The sequence below is a fragment of the Liolophura sinensis genome, chromosome 1 (assembly GCF_032854445.1).
Source record: "Liolophura sinensis isolate JHLJ2023 chromosome 1, CUHK_Ljap_v2, whole genome shotgun sequence".
Lineage (NCBI taxonomy): Eukaryota > Metazoa > Mollusca > Polyplacophora > Chitonida > Chitonidae > Liolophura > Liolophura sinensis.
Window position 1 is genome coordinate 64,814,384 of NC_088295.1, and position 24,223 is coordinate 64,838,606.

The 24,223-nt window shown below is 37.2% G+C and overlaps 1 protein-coding gene across 5 annotated transcripts in view; it reads left to right on the forward strand.

Annotated features, from left to right (window-relative positions):
- Positions 1–24,223, forward strand: part of LOC135481899 (carnitine O-palmitoyltransferase 1, liver isoform-like) — a 28,896-nt gene that overhangs the window by 694 nt on the left and 3,979 nt on the right. The window contains exons 1-19 of one of the 5 annotated variants that reach the window (XM_064761666.1): positions 1,983–2,194; positions 5,399–5,554; positions 5,983–6,119; positions 6,957–6,971; positions 9,219–9,396; positions 9,831–9,932; positions 11,371–11,508; positions 11,829–11,906; positions 12,801–12,908; positions 13,304–13,388; positions 13,994–14,108; positions 14,678–14,834; positions 15,077–15,124; positions 16,243–16,350; positions 17,068–17,093; positions 19,684–19,749; positions 21,946–22,030; positions 22,642–22,806; positions 23,277–23,411. In XM_064761666.1, the coding sequence (XP_064617736.1) occupies positions 5,414–5,554; positions 5,983–6,119; positions 6,957–6,971; positions 9,219–9,396; positions 9,831–9,932; positions 11,371–11,508; positions 11,829–11,906; positions 12,801–12,908; positions 13,304–13,388; positions 13,994–14,108; positions 14,678–14,834; positions 15,077–15,124; positions 16,243–16,350; positions 17,068–17,093; positions 19,684–19,749; positions 21,946–22,030; positions 22,642–22,806; positions 23,277–23,411 (1,887 nt within the window). In that variant the 5' untranslated portion in view covers positions 1,983–2,194; positions 5,399–5,413. Of the gene's footprint in view, positions 1–1,982; positions 2,195–4,555; positions 4,690–5,398; positions 5,555–5,982; positions 6,120–6,956; positions 6,972–9,218; positions 9,397–9,830; positions 9,933–11,370; positions 11,509–11,828; positions 11,907–12,800; positions 12,909–13,303; positions 13,389–13,993; positions 14,109–14,677; positions 14,835–15,076; positions 15,125–16,242; positions 16,351–17,067; positions 17,094–19,683; positions 19,750–21,107; positions 21,171–21,945; positions 22,031–22,641; positions 22,807–23,276; positions 23,412–24,223 lie in introns of those variants that run through there. The other 4 variants (XM_064761667.1, XM_064761665.1, XM_064761668.1 and 1 more) reach the window with 4 other exon arrangements.

Consider the following 24,223-nt stretch of genomic DNA (forward strand, 5'->3'; position numbering starts at 1 on the left):
TGGTTGAAAATGGCATAGGTTATCATCTTTAATAATCATGCCAATTCAGTTCTGAAACCATGCAGCCTAGTTAAAACCATATGAATGAGGCTTGTAATAGCAGGCATTAGATTGAATGGTGTAGAATGTATTTGTTAAATTGCTTGTTTAAGCTATCAATGCTACAATATTTGTGGTGTCACAGGTAGGGTGTGTTTTTCCTGTGGAATTAGCCACAAACTTTCCTACAGGCTATAATGCGGGCCATTTTAGAAAACCATTTCAGAAAACCTGTGTGGTTTGGTGCAGATAAGGTGTCCGTGTTTGTGTATCTTGCCAATTCTGTAAGACAGGGTGGAAGCTAGAGCATGTGATCTCCTTAGTAACAAATGGCGTGTGTGTGAAGAAAACGGTCCTCCCAACGTTATTGCATAGGAAAATGCATATTTTTGAATGGCTGTTCTTTCAATTAGATTTGTATAATTTTCAGGTTTCCAGATAGTCTGAGTATTTGTTCAGAGCTTTCGTGATGTTATTTTGTACAACAAGGCCTTACTGGTCGCTATTTTGGAGTGGCAAAAAGTGACCTTTTCCCCAGTGCTTTAACATTGGGCACACATTTTCTTTTGGATATGAAAGGGTGGTCACGTGACTTCCAACTTCCGACCCATCTTACGGAACATCCTACTCTTTACACATTGGCTTTTGGTTTATTAATGACACAGTCCACAAATAAATGCCAGTTCGCACATTTGCCGACCAGTCTGTCAAGTCTAGAAATATTGCAGCTTTCAGAAAGGCTATATACCGGGTTGATAGTAAGAATGAATATATTTTCCTGTGTGTTCATATCATTTCTTTTTGGAATTTTATGGCCTGACAAGCATTTTGATCTTATAAAGAATCCTAGAAACTTGTGATTTTTGAAAATTACCTACATGTATGCACATTAGAGTCTGATATGTCTAAAGATGACGTGAACCCATTTACAGAATAGTTTGTGACTCGTGCAAGCTGTATATGGTACTACACGTATGGTACTTTAGCTACTTTAGCAAATGTACCCAAACTGCCCAAGTAATGACTTGGCAAGAACCCCAACACATCGATGAGCATATGTAATCAGTGTATATCATATATGTACTGTGATTAAAGTGAAAGAAATCTAACATGTGGAGTAAGGTTCATCATACAGACAACTGAAACTATGCTTAAAAATACTTTCATTTATTTTTTCAGATTTTTTTTAAGTGTTGAAAAGCATTCACATATTTGAATTTTTTAGCCATACTGACGGTATCTAGGAACTCTGGCGTGATATCACCTTTTTTTCTTGGTGTTCACCAGAAGGAAGGAATCTTTTGGGAATCTTTTATCAGTAATCTTTTATTCATGGGTAAAAAGAGTTATTCCATCATTCACTTTTGTGACTACAGTTGGGAAAACTTACTGTGATGTCAGATTTTCTGAACACTGATAGTATGGTCCATAAAGCCCACCTTTGAATTCAAATGTTTGTAACTCTCTTCGCAAAAATATAAAAAAATATGTGAAAGTATATTTAAGTATAGTTTTAAGTTGTCTATTTAGTGATACGTACTTCAATTTTTGGAGGTTTTTTCCTTTAATATTACATGTTTGTAGTACAGCTGTACCTGTAGTAAAACAGGGAACACATTTCTACTTTTATAACAAATCAGCGAGCTGCTCTCTCCAGCCATAGATTCTGGTGATTTTGCTAGGTATAACTATTTATCCTATGAAAAGTGTAATTGAATCTTTGCTTGTAATTTTGTCCCAAGAATGTTACTCTATAAACATAGTAATCACTATCCCCTTTGGCCATTGATTACATGTTGAACGGGGTCAGACGTTTGCTTGAAATCTGCGCATGTAGTAATTGGTCAAAGTCCCACTCGGATGAAGATGGATATCCATGCGTGGTGTGGGTATTTATATACTGTTATTATATAAGTACTCAAAAAAAGTGAGCCGAGATCCTCCTATAGCCAAGACCGCCAAGCATACAGGTGGACTTTGCCCCCTGTTCCTTAATATATACATGCGTGTACAACGTAGTTATATATATATGCAGAGGAGTAGGCTGAAGTTAGGCAGGCTGTAACAGATGTTAGGTGTGTGCCAGTATATAGGGCCAGTTCAGGATATACATGTATATATATGTATTAGACTGACACAGGTATCTGTATCAAAGGTGAGTGGAATATTTTGATCAGGTAAACTGTCCTGTGATGTACTGTTCTTCTTGTCCAGCAAGCTATTTTGAGGTACGGTCACTTGGGGTTTTAATTGTCTGTCCCACTGGAATATTCAACTGTTCCCTTGTAATACATGGTATGTGAATGTGTATATGTCATGTGACAAAGTAGATGTATACAGTTTGATGTAATGCTTAATGCTCAGAATTATGTAACCTACCAGATGTTTTTACCTGTAGTTTTGCTGAAGGTCATTGAACTGCCAGCAGATTGACCCAGTCACTGATGCATGACCATTCAGGTACAACATACATAGTTGAGCCAAAGGTCAGTATGGAGTTGAAAACATATATGTAGTCTGGTATTCTGCCAATTGCAATTGTTTATAAGAGTAAATGCGGACTACTGGCTTGCTCTGGAGATATGTGTAGTATTGATAACTTGACATTATTATGACCAGGGCAGAGCACTTACACACTTACATTTATCTGTAACTTAATCTTAAAAAACTCCCATTTTTACACAGTTTTTGTTGATAAGGTGATGGAAAATGAAAACGAAAGGGATTTCTGAAGGGAAACTACACGTTTGTAAAAATTTCTAGAGAATAAATCTTGAGTCTTTGTATCTTTGTATTATCTCATATTACAAGTTAACCTGCAGTGCTGTTCCACATGATGAACACATATGCTTTTTTCCTCTGTTAAGCTTCTGTACTAAAAATAAGATTGAAATGGGTCATATGTGGTTGAAATAACACACTGCAAATACACACACCCTCATCATGTACCTGTAACCTCTTAATAATTATCCATATTATTAGTCATTTGAACTCTAACTCCAGAAATGAGTCAGCTCAAACACAGTCAAAAGTGAAAGTTTAAATGTGTGTGTTTTTTTTTAAATCCTGACTCTTTTTCTAAAACATCTGCATAGGAGGAGTGTGATAGAAAAAAACATGAAAGGAAAAAAAGAAAGGAAAAAAGTTGAAAAGAGAAACAAGTGGTGTAAAATATAGGTCTGTGATGGAGTGTGCCTAAGCCATCCGGCTGAGCGTCAGCAAGTAGCAGTCAGCTAGCTTTTATTCACGGAGGGCTAAAAACAGATATTTCAATACGATTCAAAAAACCTCAGTATGTCAGTACTATTAAAAGATATGTTTATGAAGGGAACTTTTTTAACGGCTCTAGGCTTTTACTAGGTGTGGCACACGACAGGTAGCTTTGTTACTCACGTGACAGGTAAACAATAACAGTAATGCTTTACTTTGACATACATACAGATTGTACCTGTCCATGTTACTGTGTGCACATGTACATAAGACTAAAATAATTATCGGCATGAGAAAGTAAAAGCAAAGGAAAAAATATATCACTAAGTTGTCAGGATGACTCACGGATGTTTGAGTACCTAATTAGATGTAGGCCCAGGTTGCAATAGATACATACAGCCTCAGGGAACATGTATACAGGTATGTACATTTACCCAGTGCCCATGTGATTGCCTGTTTATTTAGTTTTGTGTATTGCATTTTAATCAAGGTGACTTGATGTGGCAAGTCCAAGTCATGAAAAGGGAACTGCATACGTGTACACCATTGTACAAGCAATGCCAAGTTCTCATGAACAGAACATGGCCCACTTGCATGAAGTTCTCGTAACGTTAAGAGCACATAAGTACGTTTGTGTTGTAATGTCTACAGTGCAGGTTGCTATGGTAGCTATGTGCTCTTAACGTTAAGAGGGCTTCATGCAAGTTGATCCAGAGCATTTGTTGCATGCATTTATCTTTGATATCGTATTGTTAATGATACATTGCCACACAAATATAGGTATACATGTATGTGTACAGTGAGTCCCAGTGGGTGGGTGGAAGTGGGGAAACAGAGGAGTGGGGAAAGGGCTCTGGGTGGTGACAGAAGAGTGGGTGGAGAAAGGGCTCAGGGTAGGTAACACATGTTGAAGTGTACATAACATGTCCATTACACACAGGTCAAGACATGTTTGTGTGTACATGTGTTATTAAAAAAATCTCTGTGGCATCCATCTACCCATTTATGGTTTTGGCATGTGGTTTGGAAATATTGAGGAGTTCCATGCATAATAGGCCTTAGTCCCAGGGTAATATGGTAGTTTGTCAGTTGAAAATAAATTTGTAGTCTCAGAATTGATTATCTGACGCAAGGTGCTCTTGACTTAGGTGTGCCGGACATAAGAAATAAGGTCAGTCAGAGTTAATGTGATTGTTCATCAGCAATAAAACATGTTTACATTGTTTCTTCCTGGTACATAAACATGTCGCTGCGTGTACAGATTTTTCTTCTGTTGATTACAAATGTACAGACATGATCCCTGAATAGAAGGTCGAGATAAGAACCGAGTATGACATTTACCTCCATTCATTTATGATTTGAGATTGTGTTTATATCATGATGGGAAATATACAATGTTGGCAGGCGTTAATGGATACATTACATGTAGAGGAGACGCAGGTACATGTGTATTTTATGATATGTACATTTGTGTTATGACTGATTTGCTTTTATTGTGCTGTTTAATAAGTAGAATAATATTGCTTGAATTGTGGGACACATATTTAGCTTAATTCCTCTTTGAATGTATGTAGGTTGAAAAACAACTATTATATTTGAAGACATGTATTAGAAATATTCTGCTTGCAACCAAGTGCCCTGTACACATTGTCGTGTCCCAAAGAATGTTCTGTGAATCAATTTCAGATGCCCCATACTATAACTTACAATTGTGTGTCTACACTTAGGCTATGTTTTCTTGTTGAAGTGACATGAATATACACCATATATAGATATTTTTTGTGGGTAATGATAGGTACCCATAATTAGAAATAAAATCACTACCAAGATTTAAACACGCTTTAAAAATATTTTAAAAAACTGCTCATGTACATGTACCGTGAAGTTACCATACCATTCATTTTTTCCTTCATGAAAATCTAAAACCAGGACTTAACAAGGAACATGATTTGACTCAAAGTAAGTTCATCCAAAGATACATGTAACAGTTTGACTGCCATATGCACATGTACTAGTGTGCATGTATTGAATTGATTTAGATCTGCAGGGAAACAGCAGTATACATGTAAGAAACTGCCAACAGTACAGAGGACTAGATTTAAACTCCTGTACATGTGTGCGGATAATAACCTGTTTTCTTAAATTGCAGAACAGCTGAGTAACCATGGCTGAAGCACATTCGGCTGTCGCGTTCACCTTCTCGGTGACCCACGAAGGCGTTGACGTCAACGTGAATCATGAGGCATTATGGGCCATCTGGAGCAGTGGCGTTCTCTCCTGGAAGAAAAGGATAGGGCGAATGAAGGTGGGGGGTCGTCTTGATCTGTTGTGCAATCACTGTGGTAAATGGGATAATCTTCAGAGAAAATTTATATTCTGCAAAGGTGAAGAAGAAATGTGTGTACCGGTATTTATTTTGATTTATGTGACATTAAAAATATTACATTTAATATTGTATGTCAAATCCTTGTCAGTATTAATGTTGCCAAATATTAATTGCATTTCAACCCTTTCAAACTAAATCCCAAGTTTTACCGGGGCCTAAAAAAGGTGGACAGATTAAGAAGGTACAATATTTAACACTGGTATATGTAGCTCTCATAGGATACTAATTGAGCCAGATCACTCAAATTCGAACTGGCTCTCTAAAAGAAAAAGAGTATAACATCTCTTACAGCTCCCAACTTGTGTAAGACCATATGTGTAATTAATTCATTATGTTTTGAAATGCAGAACAACTTCATCAATGGGATGTACCCAGCTGGTCCTATCAGCTTGTTGTTCCTCATGGCCATAGTGTTGGCTCTGAAGCTTGCTGATGTTGACCCATCCTGGGGCCTCATTAACTACATACAGGACCATCTCCCTGGGTAAGTCACCTAGATTACCGTAAATCACCTAAAATTTCACTCATAACTACGTTACACATTTTGCCTGACTGTGAGAGCTCTAATTATCTCAGAAAGGCAACATTGGACATGTATAATAATTGTTACGTCTTACATGTAGGCAGGCAATTTTTTTTTTTTTTTTTTCAATATTTGTGAGTTATCTCCCCTGACATAGTGTGTAAAGATGTTTTCAGGCAAGAATGCAGCTGCTGTCATTGGAGCTGTGTAAATGCAGTGGTGTTGTGCTTGTTTACAGTACGTCCACATAGTGTTGTAGACAGTCATCTGTATAAAGTCTTTCACAAAATGGTCTGTAGGACATGTTTTCGTCCAGTCTTATTAAATACAATGATGACTTAAGAAAGTACTTCTCTGTCAAAAGAACAAGAAATCAAAAAATCAGTGTGAAGCATGCAATGTTGTTGGGGATAGATTTTTTACAAGTACGTATAATACCCGAAAGACGAGTTTGACAGCAAGAGCGAACAATACCATACACCAGGGAGTCAGCAGGTCTCTATAGGAGCTCCAAATGATTGCACACTTTGATATCATCACTGATACACAGCTTATGCTATTATTTTATCCAAAGTTAATGCTGTGTATGGTAACAAATATGTAAAACATTAAGGTTGTTTGTCCTCATGAATTTTTAATTTGATTAGTCAAGTAGATGTGGGAGGCCTTGTATGACACTGAAGCCACATGCAATACAGTGTTTTACTATGGGCACTGTATGTTTTTTTTTCTTTGTATATATATTTATTTTTTTTTGTACTGATATTTGTTTGCTCAGTATGATATTTGTTTCCTTAGAGCCTGGGATTACAGGTAAAGTTTGGTTCAAATGTTTTGGTTTGTTTACATGTATTAACAGTTTTATGCACATTTTCGAAAAATGTGTTTTACACCTGTTTCCAAATTGTTTTCTAATTGTAATGTGATTAATCTGTTACCTGATTATTTTTCGTACTTACATAATGGACGCTGTTGAGTTCTTCTGTGTGTTAAACGATCCATGAAATACGTTAACATTTGTTCTGCTCTACAGTTAGTTTATGTACATGTTCTAACTTGTACATGTATCAGTGCAAATATTCTTTTCTGTGTTCATTTTACAAAGTGATAACTGCTTTATACAAGGGCTTTATCAGTTGTCATGTTTGTCGGAAGTTTGTTTCACGATTAATCACCCAGGCCACTGACGTGTACTGTAAACGAGTTGTTAGGCAATGATCAAATAAATAAATAGTATGTTGTGAATGCTTTCAAAACGTCTGTTAAGGACAGTTAAGTATAGGAGGGACTTTGGTAACCTGTGCTTGCATGCATGCTAAATGTAACACATGGTATATATTAAGTCTACCACAGGTAACATAATTAGTATTATATGCCAGTTCTTCAAAAAAATTCCATGTGCTGATCGAAAATGTTCGGGAATTCTGGTCAGTGTAGTGATAACATTGTACATTCATACTCTGCGTAAATGGTGACCAGTACCTACATATATGGGCATCGTGACTTCTGATATACATCAAACGTTGTAATTATGGCCGTACAAGAACAGTGTTGTAGAAAAGAAGAAGAAAATAAAACAACAAAAATTTAAAATGTTGTACAATGGACCCCAGAAAAGTACATTTCATTTTTATTTTATGAGAGAAGTATAGTGTATGTTAATTTTCATACCCTAAAGTTTCATTGTTAGCTCTCCAGGTGAAAAAAGATTTAGCTTCTCAAATTGCTAGAGAGCTGGGTTTTTTTGTTGTTATTTTTTTTTGGCGTTGTAAACATGTTTTGTCTGTGTATGCTGTAACCTATCCCAATGAAACTTGTCAGTAAATTGTTTTTATGGTGCTGAATTTTTTGTAACACAGAATTATGGGGTGTCTCTAACCTCATAACAAATAAATCACATAAAATGAAGTAAAAACCACTAAGGACATTTTGATACCTTTTACAGGTGCTCGGTTACAAGTGACAGCTTTATCTAACAAAAGCCCAGAATATGGGGAATATTGCCTGATGAAATTAGCTTGAATCTTAATCCCTGTATTTATGTGCATTGACAGAACATAGATTTGTATTATCTTAGTTTGATGCTATAATTTGGTACGTGTATCAGTAAGTTAAATCTCTGAATATCTGGAAATATTTTAGCCCAAATTAGGCTACTAAAAGGGCAACCAAATGAAAAATCTGTTCTTGACCTTGTTACTGTTAGATTTGTATCAGATAATGTACAGATGTACATGTAATGCATGCATGGCAGTTTGTAAAGAAATGAAAAGATCTTCAAAGTTAGCTTTTTTCACATTGGTGCACCAAGAAAGTCTTAGAACATCTCCATCCAGCTGATATATAAATTGAGCAGAGAATGGTATTTGCACGATTACAAATGTGTTTCCGAGGCAGAATTTAGAAAGTAATTATTGGATTGTCAGTACATATTTTAACATGTTCAACATTTTCAGCTGACGTTGAACATTTGTTATTCTCAGGAAGGAACAGTGTTTTGTAAATGTATCAGTGTTGTGGACTTAGTTGATTCCATTGTTCGCTTGGTGGTGAACAGGACTTCCAACAGGATCACATCACACAACTCCATGTAGCAGGCCTCAGTGTCATCAGCTTTATGGTGCTGACTCAAAGCAGATCATGCTGAAGCAGACACCAGATATGACACCTGGCCTAGTTACAGTACCCTGTATGCTTACACATGTCTGTCCAGTCATAGCTCGCAATCAGTCACTAAATCTTGCAGTTTACCACAAAAGGCATACAGAATCTCAAACGTGAAAGTTGTATACTGTAATTCTTCAACCTTTTGGCCCTCTAAAGCACCTTTTATGATTTGTTTGTGTCACTAATGATGCAAGTTTTATAAAACTGTGCAAATTGTTTCTCTACACACCGTAGTTCTCTCAGAATGTTTCAAAATATATGTTGCAGAGGCAGTTGAAAAAGCTACCAGTAAAATTGACTTTTGGTAAATGATGTATCTATCCATACTGTTGTACGGTGGTTGTGTGCACAGAATTGAACTGTAAACAAATATGATTCTTGTTGGTCTGGCAGGTTTTTGGACACAAGGTTTCATTCGATTAACCTGTACATCAGCTGCTGCCTCTTTTCCATCCTGCTGTGGATCCTCAAAGTGACATTTCTGCGGATCTGCCTGCGGATCCTCCTCAGTTACATGGGGTGGATGTACGAGATCCGAGGCAAGATGTCGATGAAGACAAAGATGTGGGCGGTGAGCTTCATGTAACACTACGGCAAGAAAAAAAAAAAAACTGTAAAAATTTATTCCACATATCCTGGCATACCATGGAATAAAAGCTTTATGGTACATGTACGTGCTACATGTAAGATGATGTGAATGTTTGAAAGGCTGTCAGTGCAGTCTAACGTTCAGAAAACGTTCTGGAAAAAAGGCTTTGAAATATGGTGCAGACTAATGTTCGTTTAAAACCATCACGCCAATTAGCAAGAATCAAATAAGTAAACAAATACATGTAAATATGTGTGATTTTATTCTGATATATACGCATGTATTTTGTTGTCTGCTGCATGAAGACCATTTCAAATCATATCGTCAGAATTTGAGTTAGTTCCACGTTCTGGTTAGATGTCTGACTTGCCTAAAGTTATGGTTAATTATAAACATGCCCATGTTTGCATTTTCAGGGCCTGGTCCGTTTAATCGGGGGACGCACTCCACTGCTGAACAGTTACCAGAACTCACTGCCAAACCTTCCAGTTCCAGCAGTGAAGGATACTCTGAAGAGGGTAAAATATCCTATCAGATTCTTTGTTAAGCCAGTATCAATAATTTTGAAAGACATGTAATGGCCTATAGCACCATCTTTTTTCACAGAAACGTCAAGCAAAATCTGTGATATTTTATGTATGGATTTGAACATACTTATGATAAATATTGTGAGTCCTCTGCGCAGAAATTTGTGGTAATTTGGTCATGGTCTTGATTTGCTCACTCCTTGCTAGTATTGTACATAAGGTATGTAAGACGTTAAATCTTGAAATGCACTGAAATGTTCTTTGCTTCATTATCAAAGCAATGCCAGCTTTCATTGAAAGTGATGGGAATTATTCTGAAGTATTTATTGAATAACATATTGAGTGAACCAGTTCATTGTTTAATAATAATGGCCCATGCTGAGCATTGTGACAAAAGGGCTGCTTTCCTGAAGCCCTTTACCCCTTACCCTTTTGAAGTGCTGGATCTTGTTGCTTATACAACGAGGCTGTAGTAAAATGATGTCTGCAAGGTTGTCAGTTTCTCTGTGAAGTGGAAACTTGTTCAAGCGTTATTTCCCTCCACCAGTAAACCTGACAGCTGATATGTCATCATTGTACGTGTGGGTACAAGCAAAATAAAATGCTGACTGGCATAAAGCATTTGTCAGACCTGGAATATAAATATCCCATTTGAGACAAAACCCCGTGTTTAGATGGGTTGAAATGAGTCACTGTGTACTGCAACACTTTGTAGAGGGTCTAGTCTACATTATTTCCCTTTAAAGTTTGAAATATTCTATCAAACAGAAGCAACATGTTGTAGAACTTTGACCACATGTGATTGTATGTGTCTTCATTGGGATAAAATGACCCGCACACAACATGAAGCTTATTTACCACATATGGCAATATGAAGCTTATTGACTGCATTTGGCAATATGAAACTTATTGACTGCATTTAGCAATATTAAACTTATTGACTGCATTTGGCAATATGAAGCTTATTGACGGCATTTGGCAATATAGACTTGACTGCATTTGGCAGTATGAAGCTTTTTGACTGCATTTTGCAATATGAAGCTTATTGACTGTATTTGGCAATATGAAACTTATTGACTGCATTTGGCAATATGAAGCTTATTGACTGCATTTGGCAATATGAAGCTTATTGATTGCATTTGGCAATATAGACTTGACTGCATTTGGCAATATAGACTTGACTGCATTTGGCAATATAGACTTATTGACTGCATTTGGCAATATGAAGCTTATTGACTGTATTTGGCAATATAAACTTATTGGCTGCATTTGGCAATATAAACTTATTGGCTGCATTTGGCAATATAAACTTATTGACTGCATTTGGCAGTATGAAGCTTACTGTCCACCTTTATTTCTGAAAACAGCCACTGAGCCACTGTGTATGTTACATAATAATCTGACGCCCTACCCTCTTGACTGTCTGCAGTACTTGTTGTCCGTGCGTCCTCTGATGGATGACGAAGAGTACGAGAAGATGAAGAAGTTGGCCACAGAGTTTGAGGAGAGCCTGGGATCTAAACTACAACGCTACCTCATCCTCAAGTCATGGTGGGCCACAAACTATGTAAGTACACTGGCTCATGGCAATGATTCAGAAGAGATGTGTGTTGAAGATTTTATACAAATCCAATGAAGTTGTAAAGTGGGACGCAATCTAACACATGGCACCTGGGCTTAAGTTAAGACGTGTGAGAGTATTTTTCAGTTTGGAGGGTGAGGAAAGTGGTGCAAATCTACTTTTTGTGATAATGCCACATAATTCGGGATCTGCTTGATTCAAGTCAGTAAAAAAGGCATAAAATTTTTTACTTTCCTGCAGCACAATGAAATTATCTTTGTAGCACAAGTGTTCCCATGGAAATGATCATGTGATACTATTTGCAGGTCAGTGATTGGTGGGAGGAATATGTTTATCTCAGGGGCAGATCACCCATCATGGTCAACAGTAACTTCTATGGTGTGGTAAGTAACATAATCTTGTCTGACAAGACTTTTTGTCACAAACTTGTTTTTTTGTTGCAAAATTAAGATGAAACTATAAATTATTATTTAAAACATCATAAAGATAATGTTGAAACATTATACATTGAACACCACAAATTGTTTTCTCAGAGTTCATTATCTAATCTTCTGGCTTGGGACTTGTTTGGGGTATTCTTGGAGTAGCATTTTAGACATTTGTCCCTTAACACAGAAAAAGAAAACCCAATACCTTAGATCATTAATCAAAGTGGTCAGTGGTGAGATTCAGAAAAAGAAATAACTTACGCTGAGTCAAAATTTCAATGAATTTCAGTGAAGTGGAGATTATACAGTTCAAAGGTCCTCCACAACAGAGGTTAAATCAACAGAATAAGCGAGAATTACATGTATAATAGTGGCATACTGTGAAGTATCCAGAAAAGTGACCTTTGTTGCATACTCTTGAAATGTTGGCATGTACATTTACCTACCGTAGTCGGTGCCAGTTTTCGACTAAGTACAGATTCCACCGAGGACGCGCATCAAACGAACAAGCTACATTCCGTCTACACGCGTCTCTTACCCCCAGTGATCATCTATTAAAACACCTGCTGGGGATTGGGCAGCATGGTATGGGAAAGGGGGAGTGTCGGATGAATGCTTGAAAATCAGTATAGTATCACTATTTAGGCCTGTAAATAAATATGTTTGACTAGAAAAACACAGTTTTTGAGTAATTGTTGGCTCTGCCAAGACCCATTGAGAAGTAGCACATGTTGTTCAGTCGTCGTCGCCGTTGTTCTTGTTGTTCCTTCACAATGCAGTCGTCGTGCTGCAGTAGGACTTTGTTGATCATGTCATGGATTACAGTATTTCCCTTTGTCTGTTGTAAAGGATGCCTTGCTGGTGAAACCGTCTTGTATCCAGGTGGCCAGAGCAGCTAATGTCATTCATTGTATTCTCATGTACAGAAGAGATTTGGAGAGGGAAGAATTAAAACCGGTAGGTCTTTTCCTTTTTCACTTGAAATCCAATCCGTGATGTAAGTATTAGTCTGTCCATCAAGTTTACAGATTAAATTTTGAACCTTTATGTTGATATTTGAGATCTCAGAATTGGCAGTTTGCAAATATACAAATTGATAAATTTTATGCGGGTGGGATTTATAAGGGGGAACTAATCTCTTGTTTTTCCTAATATTTACTTGAGTTACCTCCACTTGATTGGCATCAGTTAAATTGCAACTCGCACGAGCTATTTTGCAATATTCTGCAAATAAGTTTGTTTCAAGTAATACCATGAACTTATTATTTATGGTCATGTTTAGATAGGTATGGTCTAACAAAGCACATATTAATGTGGTGATAACCTCTGTGAATATTGTCCATTTTTTTCAGTTGATGTTGAATAAGACAGTACCGTTGTGTTCAGCTCAGTATGAGAAGCAGTTCAACTCTACCAGAATACCAGGCATTGAAACAGGTACTGTATACCTGTCTTCCACTTTCACTTTCAGTTATTGAACCAGTATTGGTTTCCCCATTCAGCCCAGTTCTATGTTACTATGTGATGTTATGATGTCACAGAGGGTTGAAAATTTGTAACCGTTATGTGGCACATCTGGTCGACCTACGTATTTCAGGTTTGTTCATTGACCAGCTCAGCATTTATAAGAAAAGTCAAGGCTGTTGCTTCAGAGTTTATTCCTGGTCAGAAATAAGCTCACCTGTACAGATGGTTCCACCAAGTTAACACATTCAAATCCTATTTAAGAGGGGCCTTCCTGGTTCAGTAGTTGGTGTGCTAGCACACCATAAAGACCCAGGAGCCTCTCATCAATGTGATTGCTGTGAGTTCAAGTCCAGCTCATGCTGGCTTTCTTTACGGTCGTTTGTGGGAAGGTCTTCCAGCCAGCAAGCTGGGGGTGGCAGATGGTATGGTGCGTGGCATGCCCTGGTGATGTCTGAAAAGCCACGTATATATTAAAGTATATTTGCACATGGCTCGAAGGGTAGACTATTGGACATTGTGTAGGTTAGTGCTAGCGTTGAAATTCTGGTATTGATTTCTGCCTCTGTTTATTTCAGATACGCTAGTCCACAGGAAGCACGGAGAACACATTGTGGTTTATCACAAAGGCCGTTTCTTCAAGGTCTACCTGCGACACAAGGGACGGATCCTGATGCCATGCGAGATTGAACTGTAAGGCATTTACTCACACGTTTTCACATGTTCATGCTGACAGATCTCAGTCAGCAACACTTGGTATTATATTTTGAACATCACCTCTCCAGTCCCAATATTAAGGTTCTTTATAAAAGTTGATCCATTAGACTAACTGCAATTCTTTAACCTGTTCGCATGTTTGCGAGGTGTTTATTTAAGCATATTCTGAAGGAATTATTCTGTGCAGGCTGATAAAATGATACTTTTATGAAGCCCTGAAATTGGCTGGTTATAAATGTGTATAAATTGCACTGAAAGTTACTCTTTTATGTGTGAAAAGGTTGAGGAATTAGGCTACATATATCATCTGTCAGGGTAAAGGTCATTGAGTCCACCTGTAAAAAAAAAAAAAAATACTTGTCAACTCCATTTTGACCATTTTATTTTAATACATACTAAAAATTGCTTAGGCACATCTAGAGTTGTTAAAGTGTCATTGAAACCACTTATGACTTCTCCAGGGCATGAGTGTATGTATGTGTATGCATATCCTTTGTTTAAATACTGTTCCAGTTGTGTTAGTTATTTTGTGTGCTTGTACACAGGCAGCTGCAGAAGATCTTGGATGACCCTAGTGAGCCAGCCCCTGGGGAGAAACATTTAGCTGCCCTAACAGCTGGGGACAGGGTACCCTGGGCTAAGGCAAGGAAGGAGTACTTCTCCAAGGGCAAGAACAAGGCTTCTCTGGATGCTATAGAAAAGGTAGAGCTGACTTTCTTCAAGTGTACAGTGCTAATAAAGAAATTACATCCTGAGTCTGGAGAAATCCTTTGTCGTGCAGTATTGTCTAGCAGTTATATACTATTACTTATGGAATGGTAAGGTAGGAGTTCATGAAATGGGAGTTTTTTAACCCTCCATGCCAAGATGAATTTACAGTTGAGAGAGAGAGAGAGAGAAAACATGTTTCAAAACTACATCTGTCTTTATGTTCATGTTTACAGGCTATCTTTTTTGTGGCTCTTGACGATGAACCACAGGACTACGACCCTGTAAGTTGGATTATCTATTTTGATTTGTAACTCTTGCTCAAGTACTTTTTAACTTATGTTGAGCTCTGTTGTCACTGTAGATTTCCAAACAAAACTTAAGTATTGCATGACAAATGTGTGTATTGCCTTTTGTATGATTGCTTTGTTTATTGCTCATTAGCCCATCCTTAAAAAATGTGTTAATCTAAATCTAATCCCAATCTAAAAAACTAAAGTAAGCTGGTAGGGAATTCCCTTTTTTTTTTTTAAAATCTTACCAGTGATGGAGATTGGTATTTTAAAGAACAAAAATGTTTTAAAAAATGTGTTTATCAAAGTCCCTATATAAACTTCAGAGTATGTACCTTTTTTGAAGGGTCGTTCTGGTTGCACTGAACCAACTTATTTTTATAGATGACTTTCTCGTAGAGGGTAATATTTGGTGAGATCAGAGTAGCTCGGAGTAGGTACTCACAGCCTGTGGAATATCAAAACCTTTTTTTTTTGCAGTACATCCTAGCAGCTATTGCAAATTTGGGCTTGTTTTTATAAATGCACAATACTCTCCAGCCATACGTGGGAAGGTCTCTCAGCAACCTGCAGATGGTCATGGGTTTCCCCCGGGTTCTTCCCGGTTTCCTCCCACCATAATGTAGGCTGCCGTTGTATAAGTGAAATATTCTTCAGTACGGCGTAAAACACCACTTGCATAAATCACATAAATGCACAGTTCTTTACAACAAACTTATTCACTTTATTCAACAAGTGATAAGTTTCACTGCTCTGATGATATAGTATTAACTGAATACGATAATAATTGTTTCACTTATCTTGTGTTTGTTCTAAATATTGGGATGTGCTTCTGCCATTGACCAGTGTAGCAATACCTGTACATGTAAATTTAAATTGTCCACTTGAGATGGAAGTTTTTGTGCCAGCATATTTCATTTCTTTTTTACACAACTTCATTTGTTACAAGTATGCAAAATAGATGTTGTGAAGAGCATACTTCTGTCAGAATATGCCAAAATGTAACAGAATACATTGCCAGGAAAACTCGTGAAAAAGACCACATGTATGCATGGATGAGGCAGATAAGTAAGCTCATGTAAATTAGAGTAATGTGGTGTTTTTCACAGAATGATGAGTCGAAGCTGAACCGATTTGGCCACTCCATGCTTCACGGTAAAGGATATGACCGGTGGTTTGATAAGTCCTTCACTCTGGTGGTCACCTCTAATGGCAGGGTAAGGAGCTGTAACAAGTACCACTTCCTCACCACACATCTCTTCTTCCATAGAAATACATAGTTTTCAGACCCCTGGCTAAGGGGACAGTTACACTTTTCAAAAAAGCAGGAGCAGAATGGCAATATCCACACCCGGTTTACTGTAATTCTTCAACCTTTTCACATGCTGGCAAGGTGTTTATTCAGGCAAATTCTGAAGGCGTTATTCTGTGTTGACTCAAAAAATGATACTTTTTGAGAAGCCCTGAAATTGGTCAACACAATCAGTGTAGTTTTTGTCTCTATAATAAAATGAAAAATGTGAATAAATTGCACTGAAAATTGCTCTTTGATATTATTCAAAAAGGTTAAGGAATTAGGGTGTTAGCATTGTGCTTGGCCAAAAAAGAACAAGCTTTAGACTCATTTTTGCTAGCAAGTCAGAGACTTTTTTTAATATACAATCAACTGTCCAAATACATGTAGCTGCACAGATACTGGTTTACAAGTGCAAATATAAAGCCATATCCAGTTGACTTGTTTTCTGTGCAGACGACTAACTGCATGAGGAAGAAAATATGTTTAGGATGTAATTGGTTTTCCCAGTCCTAAAAAAATTCTTATCTCTGCAACTCAAGAATTACGTGTACATGTACATACATGTCGTGTAAATGTATAAATGGTTCGATGTAAAAGTAAAAGAGAAAGCTCACTTTCTTTCCCATTGAAATTTCAGATTGGATTCAATGCAGAGCATTCATGGTAAGTTTTGTTTTTTTGTTGTTTTTAGTAAATTAAATATAGAGTATATCTTTGTTTAGTACTAGTTATTGTTCCAGTATATCTGTCTGTAGACAGTTCTGTTTAAAACTGACATAAGAATGCATATGTTCTGTGTATACGTCCTTATGAGTCTTTAGGCTTAGTGCTTATCCTATAAAGTTGATCACTTATCAACGAGAAGTAAAGTTCTATTCCAGTTGTGTGGATATGTTGTGAGAGCCACAAAATCATGATATAACATTAGAATTTAAATCATTTGCCTTCCTTGTACAGGTGTCTACAAAGTATGAGTTTTTAAGTAGGAATGCACTGGTAGTTAACACGTTGAAATAAATAATAATCAAACAATGCATGCAGATCCAGTATAAAGTGATCAGACTTCCTGCAGTCTATACTGGCCTCTACTCACAAATTTGTATCGCCTTTTTTTCAAATTTCTGTCAACAGTTAGATGTAAAACTTTTAGTCTTCAACCTTTTTCTGTACAGAAGGAAGCATTTATTGGACTTAAGGAATGTGTTTTTCTGATTTTATATGGAAAACTGGTCAGAAACTGCTAGTATTACAGACAAGGCATTTTGTCAGTCTAGAGAGAACGACTTTAAACAGACATAAAATTATGTGTTTCCTAATGGTATGAAAATGCTGTTGAATGAGTTCACAATTAGTTCATTTAACAGTGAAGTTTTGAACTGATGCTCAGTTTTAGGCTTTACTTACATGTATACTTACATTAACATGTATGTTTTCATGGTGTCCTCTTTAATGTACATAGTTTACATGTATCCATATTTATAAGTCTTCTCAGTGAAAATTCTTTAGTCCAGGAAGACAAGAGGACGCCTCAAGAACGTAGTACTAAAAATCTGCTTTAATACTTTGCTTTTACTAGACATTCAGACTCATATCTCTAAAAGTGAAAATTATCTGAGTAGGTTGTTTGAGCCAAAGCAGACTCACTCAGATAATTTATGTCAAGAAACGTTTAATTTATACTGATTTTCATTATTGGACATTTTGATTATTGAAATCTAATTGACTGTTTCGTATGGTTAGCAAGCATGAACATGAGCAGTGTGAACAGCTGCACTGCATGAGACGCTGATGTGCACAGTGCATGTGCCAGGTGATGTTTACTGTTACAGTTATCGTGGACTATCTGGCTTAGGCTGACCAGTCACATGAGCAGTTAATTAAGAGTGGTGATACTCCATGTGACTCGTTGCGCAAAGCAGGAAACACCAGCGTTCCCACAGCCTCACTTTCTCTGCCTATGACCAAGAATAAAACATGGAGTATCCATTGATATTAAGGACATTTGTTTACTGAAATTTTGAAAGAAAAGATCATTTTGGTCTCCATGGTTTACCCCAAAGGATTTTTAACAGTACACATGTACATGTAGCAAGGTAGTAAAGCACTTGTACTGTCTGCTTATTTTTGATGCATTCTGCATGGACATGTATCAGTGACTATCACAGCACAGCTGTACATGTTGTCTGCTCAGCTAAGTTCTTGCCATTTTCTGTTTTGTTTTTAAAGAAGACAAACCAATATCCAAAATAAATATTCTAACTACATTTTTTGGCCTACTGATTTTTATTTATTTGATTGGTATTTTACGCCGTACTCAAGAATATTTCACTTATACGACGATGATCGGCATTATGGTGGGAGGAAACCAGGCAAACCCATGACCATCCGCAGGTTGCTGACAGACCTTCCCAGGTCTACTGATATGACTTTCTGGAAATTGAAGTGGTGTAATCATGTTAGAATATTTCAGGATGTATGACAGAGTACCTAACTGTTTGGCTGTGTATTGTCACGGGAGAAGATGTTTCTCCTCATGGCTAACTTGCGGTAAATCAAAAAAAAAAACCTAAAATGTCACCCCCAAAATAACATTTCTTGAGGCAAATAAAAGTCATAAATTATTACTTTTTTTCTGCTGAAACTGACAAACCCAAAAGCTGAAACTGAAATTTCCAGGAGGATATCACCCTACCTTCCAAACAAAAACATTTCTAAGATCAATTGAATTCTAAAGAATCAGGCACAATGAGCAAGTTAGTCATGAGTGAAGTTTGTGGCCATTTACCATATGCATCATTAGTAGAAGTCTGTTCCCAGTGGAGTCAACCAGTAATGAATGTGAAGAGATCTTTAATCATTATTTGAATTAGCATGTACATCTACATGTTAGAGTGCCTTTATGATTTCTGTTCCAGTGAATGTGGTTACCTTCCCGTATGTATGTTTATGTTCACAAAATGTTTGTGCCTTTGAGAGCAAGTCACACAATTACTTCTGAATTTTATCTTTGGCTTTCAGTCATAAACATTAGGCATTTCTAACAACTTCAGACATTTTTCTAAAAAACTAGCAATTCTAAGTGGTTCTTAGTGTGACATACAAGAGAGTGTCTTCGATACGTTTACACCACATTACTTTGTGTAATTGCATCTCAGGGAAGTCAGATATTCAAATGACAGAACAACAGGGGGAGATAACCACCTTGTTGTAAAGTACAAAATACCCACATTGTTTGCTGCCTCACTTATTTCAGGGCTGATGCGGCCATCATGGCCCATCTCTGGGAGTTCACCATTCTGCGAGATTTACTGGGGCGTCGGTAGGAACTGTGTTTTCTGTTGCATGACCCTTGTACCAGTGCCATACATCTACCGATGTATAAATGCATACACATCCACATCCGTAGAGCTTGCTTAACATTGCTCCGTGCTTAAGCATCTACAGCTTCCACATTATTTACTCACGTAAACATGGCTTTATACTCACAGTGCATTCACGTTGGTCTAATGTCCGCATTTTAAAATACCATCCACATGACACTTACACAAAAGTCTAAACCTCTTACCGTTTTAATTTGCCATTCATATACATGTACATGCACTTACATGAAACACATTCCATTCAAAGCCTACATGTACACTGTGTAGATCCAACTAAACTGCATTCATGGGTAATTGTTCAACCTTTTCACAGATGGAAAAGCAGCTTTCAGTACAATCTATGCATATTTTGATTTGATTTTGGAGACTGCATTGGCTGGATTGGCCAGTTTCATGGCTTTACAAAAAGTGTAACATTATCAAAATCAGTCATCACAGAATAATGCCTTCAGAATATGCTTCAATAAATAACTTGCAAACAAATGAAAAAGTTGAAGAATTTACAGTAACGTTACACAATGCTTTTCGTACTGTGGCTTGCTTGTGGTCAGTATTGTACGTGTATACGGGGAATCCTTCATATCGTGAGTGTTGTCCACATTAGACACAGTTCAGTCCACAAGTACAGTTGACCATCCAGCACCGTGAGCCAGCTCAACACACACACATGGTAGTGGCTTCAGCTTTTGTGTAAACATGCCAATACTTGCTTAGCCTAAAATGCCTGCTTGTATTAAATATTTATGTTCTCTTACAGGGTCAAGTACTTTGTAGTTTTTCTTCTCTCTCATCTCTTCCAGATTTAGCATACATGTTTGCATAACAGTTTACACATTTAACATTATTTTAACCTGCACTGCTTTGTAACACTGATTGATTGGGGTTTATTCTAATATCTTCTTCTTTTCATGTGCAAATTCACTTTCAGTCTATCGTCTGTATGCAGACAAAGAAACTCTCTACCCTTTTGTTTGTCACTACTATTTGTGTGTTTGTTTCTTATCTTAATTCAGGATGAAATGTGTATTCCCTCTGTAAAAACAGCATTGTCTGCCCCAGCTGTTTTCCTCATGTATGTCTACACTTGTGCAGCTCTTGTCTGTAAAGCAGACTTGTTCAAAGTGGTGTGGCCTTTGTGTATAAAATCTGTCTGTCTTGTATGATGTCTTGCTCATCTGCCCCGTCCTGTTTTATTTTGTTTGTCATTGTCTGACATGTCTCCTGCTAAAAGCCTCCTCGTGCTGATGATTTACTCTGTCTTGCTTCTCACTCCTGTTGCCATTATGCTGTTATCCAGGGCTGATGCACCTATTATGGCCCACATGTGGGAGGTTTCTACCGTCACCGCTCGAAAGATTGGGTAATTGGCATATTAATCATTTACTACTTTATAACACCCTAACTGGGTGAAATGTTTGTTGAAGCCAGCATGTTGACTGTACGACACGCACAGATTCACCTCCTTGGGATTGTCACTTGTGATTGGCTTATAACGTGTTGGGTTGGTTTCATGCTTGGCCTGTTTGCTGTTGACTGTGTCAATGTAGATGCTCCTGTAGGTACAAATGCAAAACACAAAACAACAATATTGTGTAGAATAGAGATATATGCTTGTTCGTAGAATTAGATTTTTAATTTTAAAAAAAAAGCATACTGTTCAATCATTTAATATATTAATTTAATATATATTAATTTAATCACTGTTTGGGGTTGTTTTTTAGGTTTTTTTACACTAACTTCCCTTCACTGCACAAATACTGTTTTGGGACATGGTATTCATTCCATTGGAATTTACTTCATGAATCAAAATCTAGCATAAGCGCTACTTGATGGATAAACTTTTAGTGAAAACATTGTCTCTCAGTCACATATTTAATAGTTAAAATGAGGTTGAATGGTTGCTTTGTTGAAATAATTTTAAAATGTCATATACAAAAAAGTTTTGTGATTGGAATAGGTATGAGGAAGGAGTGTGAAGGAAAAATTAAATCATGATGTAATATGTAGATCTTTCTTGAGGATAATCTTGCACAAGATTTTGGGTTTGTGAGTTTGGTGTTGCTTGTCTGAGCTCCTTTTTGCGTGGTTTTAGACTGTTTTGTTCATTGCCAAGGCTAACCACCTATATATTGTAGATACACAGAAGATGGTCATTGCTTGGGAGATGCAGAAATACAACCTCCCAACCCCATAAAACTGGAATGGGACCTTCCACTGCCAGTAAGTAACACCATCCGAATAATAAACAAGTTGATAAGCTTGGTTTTGAGTGTGTGTGTGTGTGTATGTGTCACTGATCCCTTTTGTAGTCATAAAGCTGCTGTTTTCGCCCTCGACATACCAAGGTTTAATAATGAAGTGCACGGCTAGTACATGAACATACATGTATTACCATACGTGGGGAGGTCTACCAGCAACCTGTGGATGGTCGTGGGTTCCCCCTGAGCTCTGCCTGGTTTCCTCCCACCATCTTATAAGTGAAATATTCTTCAGGACGGCGTAAAACACCAATCAGATAAATAAATACATGTATTACATATAACATATGTGTATTTGATGTAGAAGTTAAAAGTGCCCTCTTTTTAAATGGACACATGCAAATGTTTCTGAAATCACTTAAATGTATCAAGTTTCTCACAAAACTTCATAAATCAGCTTTTCGTAACTGTTTTGTTAAATATTCAAGTCACCTGGATGTTACCACCTGTACAGTGTTATTTGCAAAGAGGAGTGTTCTCTGTGGGTTTTTTAAGTAGTTTGGGTTAAATTTATTTAAACTTGCATTAACTTTTATTGCCTTGTAGTTCATCTGAACTTATTTGTGTTTTCAGTGTCAGGATGTCATTAAAAACAGCCTTCAGGTGGCCAATCAGCTCCTGAACGATGTTGACCTTCACCTCATTATGCACAATCAGTATGGTAAAGGTTTTATCAAGACATGTAAAGTCAGCCCTGATGCTTACATCCAGATGGCGCTTCAGCTGGCCTATATCACGGTAAGGCTAATGGGCAGATAACTGTGTTCCCACTGTGGAGGCAGACTTAGGCTGGCAAATGTTAATTAGCAGTGGTGGTTTTTAAAGCTAAACGTACTACATTTCTTGTACTTTGTAGAATGCATACCTTGTCAGTTTTTTAAACGGACATTTGTTCATAATTCATGAAGAAATACCAATTTATATGATTATCTAACAAAAGTTACGCACTTAATGATTCCCTATGGTCATGTGACTGAAAAGTTGTTAAGTACGACATAAAGTCCCATACTTTATTCTAAATTTATGCAGAAATGGAAAATTAGCAGATGATTGTGAATGTTTTACACAGTTAAGGTGAGAAGACTCCCCCAAAATCTAGAGAATGTCTTGAAATCTTAAAAATGATTTCTTCAGAATTCAATGAAAGTGAAGAATTGTCTGGCAAAATAGATTAATATCAGATTTTGCTTTCCACCCCCCACTTGTAGGATCAGGGCAAATTTTGTTTGACGTATGAATCGTCAATGACACGTCTCTTCCGTGAGGGAAGAACAGAGACTGTAAGATCATGCTCACTGGACTCGGTTGCTTTCTGTCGTGCCATGGAGGACAAGACAAAGACGGTAAGGGGTCAGGTGAACGAGGGTCAACACTTAATTATACAGCAGTACTCTCCTTCATTTTGAAAAAGCAACAAAACAGTTACCAGAACTGTTGATTGCATGATTAAAGATGTGGTTTAAATGAAGATGATATTTTCATGATTTGTAGCTTTATTTTGGTGACATAGGAGATGTGGGCAAATAAGTGGCAACCCTAATAGGTTATGTTTTGCTTTGCATGTCGCTAAAAGTTTTTTGTGATTCCCTTCATTGTATTACCATCTATGTTATTTGTTAGGCATCATACGGGTAAATGTTTAAAATGTTTAGTGTACAGTTACAGATATGTGGATTCAAATAGTAAATAAAAATAAAATGAACCACACTGCTTTGCCTGGTATCTGTCAGAACTTAGACCACATACAAATTGCCCAGAGCTGGATTTGAGGCTCTGGCTCTGTTGACCCTGCAGATACCAACATTTAAGCCCATTGATTTTCCTCAACGGGAAACAGGTCATCGGTGAGTGGTTAAGACAACTTGTCTTTCAATCGCTAGGAAACATATTGTGCAGGTTTAATCCCGGGCAGGGACAAGAAATTTTTGGATACCTCTGCCCTGACTGTTTGTGGGATGCTTGTACGAATATGTGCGCAGTCTAACATATGTAGGCCCACTTTCATAAAACACGTAACTCAATTTTTCATAACTTTTCGCAAAGAATGACTACCTTATGGCCCTATGACCTAGACAACTTCTTTTACAAAAAAAAACTTACAGGACATATGAAGTTTTGTAAAAATTTGCCCTGTTTACCACATGTGGAAATGTAC